Genomic DNA, 10310 nt, shown 5'->3' with positions numbered 1-10310 from the left:
TATGTGTGTAATTATCTATTTATCTAATATAATTATCTATTTATATTAGGTTTTGACAAAGGATAGCGTTACGGTATCTGTTGATGCAGTAGTCTATTACCGTGTTAATAACGCAACCATTTCGATTGCAAATGTGGAGAACGCGCATCACAGTACGAGGTTACTGGCTCAAACGACCTTAAGGAATACGATGGGGACGCGACCACTTCATGAAATATTGAGTGAGCGGGAAACAATCTCCGGAAATATGCAGGTGAGAAAAGGCAATTATGCATGTTATGTATCCTAAGGAAAAAAAATGTATTAATCATTTTAAAAAAGAAAAAATATACACTAACTTCATAAAAAAGTATCGAATATTACATCTTTCTTAATAAAAAACAGATATGAAATAAATGCAATTAGCAAAGCATTTCATACACAAGACACATAAGATGGACTGAAAGTGGTCAATTGGATTATAGTGTAGAAAAAAAGATGCTTTGCTTTATTTGCCCGAGTCATATTAAAACATAATATTCTGAAATCAATATATTTCCACATAAATTACTTACAATACATAGTGTCCAGCGGTCTATGAATATTTTTAGATGTTAAATTATGCTGAAATTATACTGGAATTTTATGTATTTCGACAAATTTTTAGAAAATGTGAAATTTCAGGATTTGAAATTTATTATTCTTTCATTCTAAAAAATTCAAAGCATGAAAAAAAAGAAATAATAAAAAGGAAAGTTGTGTTTAAATTTTCCTCTATAGCACAAAATATTTCAACAATTTTGAAAGATTGTAATATTTCATAAAACATTGCTGCAACAGTAATCCTATGTTTGCAAAAATAAAATATTGTTGCAATATTTAGAGAAATATTGCATATATATTACTATATTTCAATAATTATTCTAATTTTATTAATTGCTAACATATTATTGTGTGTTTAGCATCATATTTCAAAATACATACAATAAAGTCATAATCAAAAAATATTCGGAGTCCTAAAAAGCATCCAAAAAAGATTGGGAAGGAGATTCGCTAATTCGATTTGCATATTCCTTCTTATAGAACTGTTGGACATTTTCTTCTTACGAGAGGCATATAATCCTCTCATAAAGAGAAAACACGACAGGGCCTACTTATTTACTGAATTGCAATATTGCAACAATATATTGCAATATTTTCTACAAAATATAAAAATTATAATATTTTGCAATATTGTTGCAATAAGATATTAAGATTTCAATGTTGCAACAATGTTACTGCTGTAATTTTTTAAATGTTACGCACTATTGATATTGTTACAATAGTGCTGTAGAGAGTTTCCTTAAGTGCAATAAGTTACCAATAGAAAACTTGAATTTAATGTATAAAATAAAACATAGTATAAAAATCGTTTGTGTTGACGGAATGTTCGTTTGATATTATTTATAAAGTAATAAATAATATTTCCAATTAAAAGTAATAAATAATATTATTTCCAATTAGCGTTTTAATTCATTTAGAATCGTGTAGAATCCTAACTTGAATACAAAGCATATTGCACGAATCAATGAAAATTAATTAAATTAGTCGATGGATAAATCCAAAATCCAGGATTTTTACTTGGAATTATCTTTGAATTGACTAATCAGATTTTGCTGAACATCAACATGAATACTTCTTCTTATTTTGTAATAAACCTATAGCTTATCTATACTAATTTACGTCATCCCTTCTTGTGATGTAGATGTTTAATATTCTTTTCGCTTTGGCGGTCCGGGAGTCTTTGACTTTGTGGCTTTGCATGTTAGCGCTATATTTATCAAACGGTTCTTCTATCTTTGACACATAGTCATTCCATGCTCCTCTTCTTTTTCGTATCCATCTGATTATATTTTGCATTTCGCACTTCTCCCTAATTTCTCTGATATAATTCGCGCAATTAATGCCTTTCAACTCTATGACATTATATCCACTATTGAGGCATCGCATTTACCTTCTTGGTCATTTACGTATATACTTATGGCCGTAATCGGATGGATCGGATCAGTCTATAGAAATTGAAAAAAAACTCGCGCATTTTGGCTATGAAGGTAAAAATAACCAAGAAGATAATACGCAATGCCAAAACACAGGATTGGAAGGCATTAATTGCGCAAACTGTATCTTATATTTCAATGTGAGTTCAGCTATTCTCCTTAGTCTACATTTTTGCTGTTCTGAGATTCGCCTTGTTTTTGGTCGTCAATTTTTATTCGCCATATTTCTGCATGAGTTTCCGCCGCGTATGTCAATATTAATGGACCCAAGATTTGTATATTCATACTTCGCTGCCATGTTCATGAATTTGTTGTACCATATCACATCTCTCAGATATCCAGCCATTTTTATCGCAATTGATCTCTCTTTTATCTTGGCTTAATGTTAACGCCTAGATATCTGAAGGACATGACTTGTTCAATTGTCTGATTACAACCGTCCATTACTAGTTTTACAGCGGATTGGCTCTTTTGTTGCAACTAGGAATCTTCTTTACAGATATTTCCATTTTAAATCGTGTTGCTAAAATGTAGAAGCTATGCAGCATCCTTTGTAGATTATCCTTCTCTTTCACCATGATTACAGCGTCGTCAGCATAACATATTATTTTCAATGACCCCTTGTCCAGTCTGTATCGTCGATCTGTTTTCTTTACGTTTGATATTCCGTCCATAATAATGTCGAAGAGGAGTAACTGAATGAGTCTTCCTATCTAATTCTTATTGAGTTTGACACCTCTTCTCAGACTGTTATTTAATGCATAATCATGTTTGTTTAGTTTTTTGATTATGGACTATATCTTCTGAAACGTTTTCTTCTTTGAGTGTTTCTACACTACTTTCTACTTACATTCTTCAGTTTCATTCTATCATAAGCTTTGATCAAATCAATGAAATACATAACTGCTGATTTGAATTCCACTGACTTTTCTACTAATTGTCTCATTATAAATATGGCGTCAGTGGTGGATTTGTCCTTTCTGAATCTTTATTGTTCCTCAGTGATTCTGATGCGTTTCAAAAGAATCGATTCAATAGTTCGGATGAATAATTTTATGATACTGCTCAGTAGCATGATTTTTCTGTAGTTTTTTGAGTTTTTCATATCATCCTTTTTGAAAATCGGGATGATTACACTTTATTTCCTTGGGGGCTGTCTCGTTGTTAAGGATTGAAAGAAAATTGTTTAACTAACTCCTGTCCGCCATACTTAATCAGTTCGTTGGCTATTTTGTTTAGGTTTGGTGACTTCCTATTTTTTAACTTTTTCGTTTTGTTTTTAACCGATCATTTCTTTTAGCAATCGTATGTCTATTATGGATAATCCCCTTTGTGATCGTGGGGGTATGTTTTATTGCGCCTTGGATTTTCTGGTATAAATTTCGGAAATATCCAGGTGTCGCTATTGATTACTTATGCTTGTGTGAATTCACTTTTTTTTTTTCCGTCATTTTAATACTCCCCATATCCTCTTCTGAATTCCGTCCCTTTCCATGTCTTCTAGTAAGGTTTGTAAGTATTCCGTTTTTAACTCATCCTAGTATTTATTCTGTTTCTAACTTTTCTATACTCTTCGTATTCTCGTGCTGTTCTGTTGTTGAGGTATTGAAAATAAACTTTCTCTTTTTCTCTTTAATATTTCTTTTATTTCCATCGTGAACTAAAGTGTTTTGATCCTCTGCATTCTTGTTTATTTTTTTCTTGAGCTTTTCTAGAGTTTCTTCTGCCGCCATTACTATATTGCTTTTTACTTTCTTCCAACATGTTTTATCTTTGGATTTCGTTTTCTTTGATTTTCGACTTTAGTCTTGCATACAAGTCTCATATAATCTCATTCTTCGTTATTTCAATGTTGAAACTTTTTCTACGTATTCTTCTTGTATTTTCTTCTTTTGCTGTATTGAGCTAGCTAGAGAAAGACGAACTTTGCATAATATCAATCCAAGGTCAGATCCCATGTTTGTCGATGTAAAAGTTCTTAATGTTTTCTGAATTTGGGATGAATGTATTGTTCCGTTCGATATGTTGTAGTCTAATGAGGATGTTTGGTCTCTTAAATTAGACCAAATAATTTTGTACAGGGGTTTATGGTTGAAGTATGTATTATTTGTTCGGAATTCATTTTCTGCGCAGAAGGCAATTAATGTTTCTTCGTTCTAATTTAGCATCAATTTATTAAAACATTGTTTTACATCAGCTACCTCATTGCCAATGCGGATATTTAAGTATCTCAGTATCAATAGCATCTCGTCCTTTGATATTTTATTAATTTCTTGTTGTAGTTGTAGAATGTCGTAGTCTCTGCTTTGGGTTTTCTACGTCGGATACATATATGTTTATGATGTGTAGTCTTCCCTCTTCTAAATACAGGGTTACTCTCCTCATCCTTTTATTAATATAATGTGTTTCTTCAATGTTTCATTTGTATTGTTGTGGATGTGGGAGATATTTCCATTCCCGAAGTTACCCTTCATGTTTATTCTTACCACAATAGTAGAAACCTGGATATCTCCTGTTTCTCTTTTCTTTCCGTTTCATTTTCGATACACACAGATGTATATTTTGTGTCTTTCCAGTTCTAGAATTATTTCTTGATCTCTGCCGTTACAAGACTGAATATTCAACATGAACATACGAGTACATATTTTCTCTATTGTCGTTTGTTTTTTCTTTTATGGGTAGATATTTTTGCGGGTCTCCTCATTCAAACCATTTCCGTCGTCAATAGATCTGTCTTGTTCCACATTATTAATTCTTTGAGCTTTTCTACTTTTTTATCTTAGGTAGGTTGCTAACCAGCGAACCCTTTTCCTTTCTCTGAGTTTGGGACCGACACTAGCAATTACTGGATTATTCAGTATACCCAACACTTATCAGAGGAGTACCATACGAATTAATAAAAAGATTATTACATGCAATATTTCTGCAGACAGTGGACTTGATTGGCATATATGCGTGTGCATATGATCCGGAGATTGCGCGAATTAAAAGATAAATAAACGATTAGAGCGTTTGGAGAGACTAAATTGTATGATTAGCATACAGTGTGGTGAAGGCAAATGATTGAAAATTGTAGAGGCAGGATATATAAGATTTATATTTATTTGCGATACTTGTACTTTTTGTATTTAGCATATTCCCCATTTCTCTTTTCAACATCTAAATATATATCTATCTCATTTTAAATTCTAAATATATATCTATCTCATTTAAGTTAAATTTTAAGCAACGCGAATATACCTAGATAGTAAGAAATAGGCGAGTAAGTTTAGCGCAATATTGCCAACTCTTGAAAATAGAAAAGCTAGACAGTATTTCAAAAATAGCTAAACAACAGCTAGAATTTAAAAATTAAAAACAATCTAAATTTAAAATACGATTATAATCAGACATATTAATTTATTTGACACAAAAATCAGCTTTTATTATTGTACATAAGCATATTATTATAAAATAAACTAAACAACATATATATTACAATAACATGCATAATATGATATATGTATATGATGTAATAAAAATATAAGAACAAACAAAAAGGTAAAAAACTTGTAAAATAATAAATCGTTCCCAAAATTCTCATATTTTTAAGTTAACTAATTTATTTTAATATACTTTTCGGTATTTCACATAATTGCAGCATTTTTTGTGTCTTTTTAAACCCTAGCGTATATATAATATATTGAATTTACCATATATTAAGGCTTAACTTACTTTTTGTTTTATTAATTTATTGAGTTCAGTTGGCTGAATATACGCTCAACTTCTATTAAGTGTACAACTTTGCTTCCGCCGTTTTTTTTCCGAAATTCGAGGCTTTATTGTAAAAAACTGGTTATACATTTATGATTCAAAGTATTGTCTACCGATGGCCACTACTTTCTCCCATCTTTCGGGTAGCGTACGAATCCCGCGTCGAAAAAACTAGTCATCTTTTGAGGCTATCCACGAATCGATCCAATTTTTTCTTCATTTTCACTTCACCGGAAGTGCTGGTCAGCCAGGCCGTGTGTCATTGATCGAAACAAGTGATAGTCAGAGGGAGCAACGTCTGGAGAATACGGCGGGTGGGGTAGGACTTCCCATTTCAACGTTTCCAAGTATGTCTTGACCACTTTCGCAACATGGGGTCGAGCATTGTCATGCTGCAAAATCACTTTATCGTGTCTCTCGTTGTATTGCGGCCGTTTGTCTTTCAATGCTCGGCTCAAACGCATCAATTGCGTTCGATACCGATCGCCTGTGATTGTTTCAGTCGGTTTTAACAGTTCATAATACACTACGCCGAACTGGTCCCACCAAATACAGAGCGTGACCTTGGATGTCAAAATCATCGTTCTTGAAGCGTTGAAACCACTCGTGACACGTTCTTTCACTAATAGCGGCTTCACCATAAGTATTTGAGAGCATTTGATGAGCCTCAGCCGCAGATTTCTTTATATTGAAGCAAAAAATTAAAATCTTCCGCAAATGACGAGAATTCTCGTAAACTGACATTTTCAATCGAGAATAACTTTATGATGCAGACACACATCGACTAATGTTTCTATGGGGTTATGTTGATAGATGCTCAATTTATTGTATGACGTCTATGATCTATTTATTTCGACCACCACTTACCGCTAAAGCCATCTATAGGAAAACGGCGGAAGCAAAGTTGTACACCTAATATATTTGATTCTGGAAACATAAAAAATAGTAACTATTTCTATAATTTCTATAATTTTAAAAAGACTTTTTGCTATAGCTTCTCGATTTATATATTTCTCTTAAAAAAACGAAATGATTGAAATAATTCTACTGACGTTATGAGCATTAAATCCCTTATAAAAAAAACTTAAAATTTGAGTATTTACATTTAATTTAAAGTTCCGAACTGAACTTGAGCGTTATCCTCAATTTAAGAGTTAACTTAAGTGTTACTCTTAAAATTGTATTATTTATTTTATAAGATAACTTAATTCAATTTCATTACTAAATACGTATTCTTGATCTGCATTATATTTCGAAATGCACACAACAAAATTATAATTAAAAGAAAACATGCTTCTTCCTCGTATTTAGAAATTAATTTCCGTATTTTCCTAAACGGCCACATTTAATCTTGTACCTCATCTAACGATGCTAAACCTCTGAAATCATATGAGAACTGCAACTTCGTTAATTTTCGAATTCTTAATGTTAATAAACGGGAGAGGGTGACATCCAATTGGACTCGGTTCAATTGAACACACTTAATTGGACACGAAGTGAAATATCATGTATGTCCCAGAGCAAACTGTACATAACGCCACGTAATTTAGATTTCAATTATTTCATTTTGTGCAAATACCGCGCAATCGACATCGATTGATTAAACATCGATTGATTGAACACCGATTTCGCAGTAGTATTCGACTTTCTTTAAGGATTAATATCTCGTTAACTTACAAAATAGTAGAGAATTTTTCGATTCAATTTAGTCCGCTCTATCTGCCCATGAAATATTTGGCGATTATTTCCAGACACCCTGTATAAAAAAAAATTATTTGTGAATACGTAAGAGAGAAGTGAGGTAGTAAAAGAGGAGTAAATACAGAGAATGCGATAGAAGATTGAAGGAAAGAGATGCGAAATTGTATGAAAAGGAAAGATAAAAGATTGAAGGAGAAATGGACAAGGCAGATGGAAAAAATAGAGGATTAAGGGATTGATAGAGAAATACAAAGAGCTAGAGATTAAGTATGAACAACTAGAAGGAAAAAAGACAGAAAGCAGCAGGAAAGAAGATAGTGGACAAGGGGAGGATAGGAGTGTGACAAGTGAAAAGGGAAATTGCAGTTCCTATGTAGGGATCGGTTTTTAGCGAGGAAGGACTGAGCAGTAGAGAAGTTAATATTCTGAAGAAATAGATGACAAATAATAAAAGAGAAGAAAGGAGAAGAAAGTTTGTAATTAGAAATTTTTAGATAACTAAAGAAGGTAAGGTAATAGAAAGTAGTATAGAGAGGCAGAAAGAAGCAGAGATAGGCATAAGAGAGTGGTTAAAAGATATGGGAAATTGTAACATTGTAATTAGAGAGCGTGAAGATGTATTAGTAAAGATGCATTAGTAAAATGTGAAGAGGATAAAAAGTAGATTATGAGACACAAGCATAAATTCAAAGAGGAAAAGATTTTCATCACTAGAAGCCTTGGATGTCAACTATACCATCGCTTGGAAGTCATTGAAAAGGCGCTATTAATAATCAATATGCATATAGAAGGATTATTTGAACTAGCAAAGTAAAATCATGCTAACCTCAGAAATATGGTTAACAAAGTTTGGGCTCATATTCATTTGCTTCAAGTTTCAAAGTTGCCATTACAATATTGTGACACTGTCATACTTGATCACTAACAAATTTGATAACGCAACGAGAGAGAAAAGAGAAAAAAAAATCAATCTGAAACAGATCAATCAATTGCCTACATTGAAAGAAATGATAGTCTTTATGCAAAGCGTTGTGTCATGATTAAAATGACAGATAAAAGCAAACCGAGTCAATTAAGGGAAAGAAAACAGACAAGAAAGTAGAAGCAACTGCAATGACATGTCTTCACTGCGCGGGTTCTTATTTAATTTTTAAATGAGAAATTTTTGAAATTATATCCACAATAAAGATATTTAGAAATAAAACAAAAAAACTTCTGCATTAAGCCTATTCTAGAATTGCATGAGCGTAGTTGTAAGAATCGACTAAAAATAGTCGAATATTTTCTTTTATTTGATTACAATTGTTTTACAACTACAATTATTTACAACTACGCTTACGCAATTGTAGAATGGGTTTTAACTGTCTCAAAATAGAGCATATGGGCCAAAAAGCTGGACATCTTCACGCAAAAAGTATAATCTCAAGCATAATACTTTACTTGTTACACAAGAAGCGGAAAACTTCAAAAAAGAAGAGTCAGAAAACAAGCCAAATAGAAGCTGTTTTAGCAGCACATCACAGTTAATTTCTTGTGAAAGAGAAAGAAATTCACAAAAAACGGAAGCTGTATTTAAGAGTCGGATGTTGTCAAATAATAACACAATGCGTTCCAAAACATACAAGGCTAGTAATTCTTTCAACAGCGTACATATAAATGACATCGAATGGAACGTATAAATGCAGAGCTTCATTGGATCCTGGATCTCAATCAAATATAATAACAAAGGAGCTAACCAATAAATTAAAGATCCCATGTAAGGAAATCAATACCGTATGTGCCTGCGTGTGTGCATGTAAGGGGTCAGGGAGGGGAAAGTGCACTCAGATGCTGGGTCTGAGGGAGGGGGAGTGTGTCATTGAGGTATTAGAAGGTAATAAGGGCTGTTCTCTCTCTCTCTCTCTCTCTCTCTCTCTCGTTGCGTTTTCTCCTACCCATTGTATGATGCAGTTCTCTCTGACCTACCCGTTGCGATTCTTAGGGAAAGGAACAACGGGATCGCGATAAGGAAAAACGGGAATGCGTAGGTATCGAAGTTACGTCATAGGAAGAGGGAGGGGAGGGGGGGACGAAAAAATATTTTAGAATTGCGGAGAAAATCCAAAAAGAAACAGAGATTTTAATTATAATTTTTATTATTCAATTTTTATTTCAATAACTTGATAACTTAATTTAATTGACGAAAAACTATAATCCTTCTTATTATACATAATTCTAAACCCTCGAATAGAAGCAAAGGGAAAAAGGAGATTGAAAATAATTCAAAAAATTGAGTAATATAATATTAAAGTATCATATTATATATTTCTTTTACAAAGCATTAATTTATGTCTTATTTTAAATGTAACGCAGTGTATACAATTTTATCTGAAGCGCACATTACTAATTCACACTCCATGAGTTTCATTTTTTTAATACATTGCATTTATTTTTAATATAATTTTGGCGTACAATAATCACAAATTGTTGAAAATGTATTCTCGCGCACGCGATTTTATTAAAAAGATATAATATTTATTTTGTGATTTTTATGATGCGATTTAATAATAGAATGATACGAGCGCAATTACAATATTTTAATAGGATAAAACAAGTAATCGAGTGCGCTATTTCTTACTATCCATTACCTATCATCTTTCTCCTAATACATTTTCTCTCACGTTTTGACTCTTTCTTCGCACGCAAAGATTTAAGATTTTTATTTAAATTTGAATTAATGAATGCTAATCGAACATTCAATGAGAGCGCGATGACACTGTTAAAAGCGTCGGCATAGTGTAACATGAAACCACCGAGAAATGAGCGAAGGAAAAGAACACAAAGGTAACAGAATAATTTCAT

The 10310-nt window shown here is 32.4% G+C and overlaps 1 protein-coding gene across 3 annotated transcripts in view; it reads left to right on the top strand.

Annotated features, from left to right (window-relative positions):
- Positions 1 to 10310, top strand: part of LOC108689881 (band 7 protein AGAP004871-like) — a 142191-nt gene that overhangs the window by 3166 nt on the left and 128715 nt on the right. For all 3 annotated transcript variants that reach the window (XM_018196838.1, XM_018196836.1, XM_018196837.1), the window contains exon 2: positions 50 to 253. In XM_018196838.1, the coding sequence (XP_018052327.1) occupies positions 191 to 253 (63 nt within the window). In that variant the 5' untranslated portion in view covers positions 50 to 190. The remainder of the gene's footprint in view (positions 1 to 49; positions 254 to 10310) is intronic.

The sequence above is a fragment of the Atta colombica genome, unplaced genomic scaffold (genome assembly GCF_001594045.1).
Source record: "Atta colombica isolate Treedump-2 unplaced genomic scaffold, Acol1.0 scaffold28, whole genome shotgun sequence".
In the NCBI taxonomy this organism is placed as follows: Eukaryota; Metazoa; Arthropoda; class Insecta; order Hymenoptera; family Formicidae; genus Atta; species Atta colombica.
The sequence above is the reverse complement of the archived record's forward strand: the minus strand, read 5'-3'. Positions and strand labels throughout refer to the sequence as shown.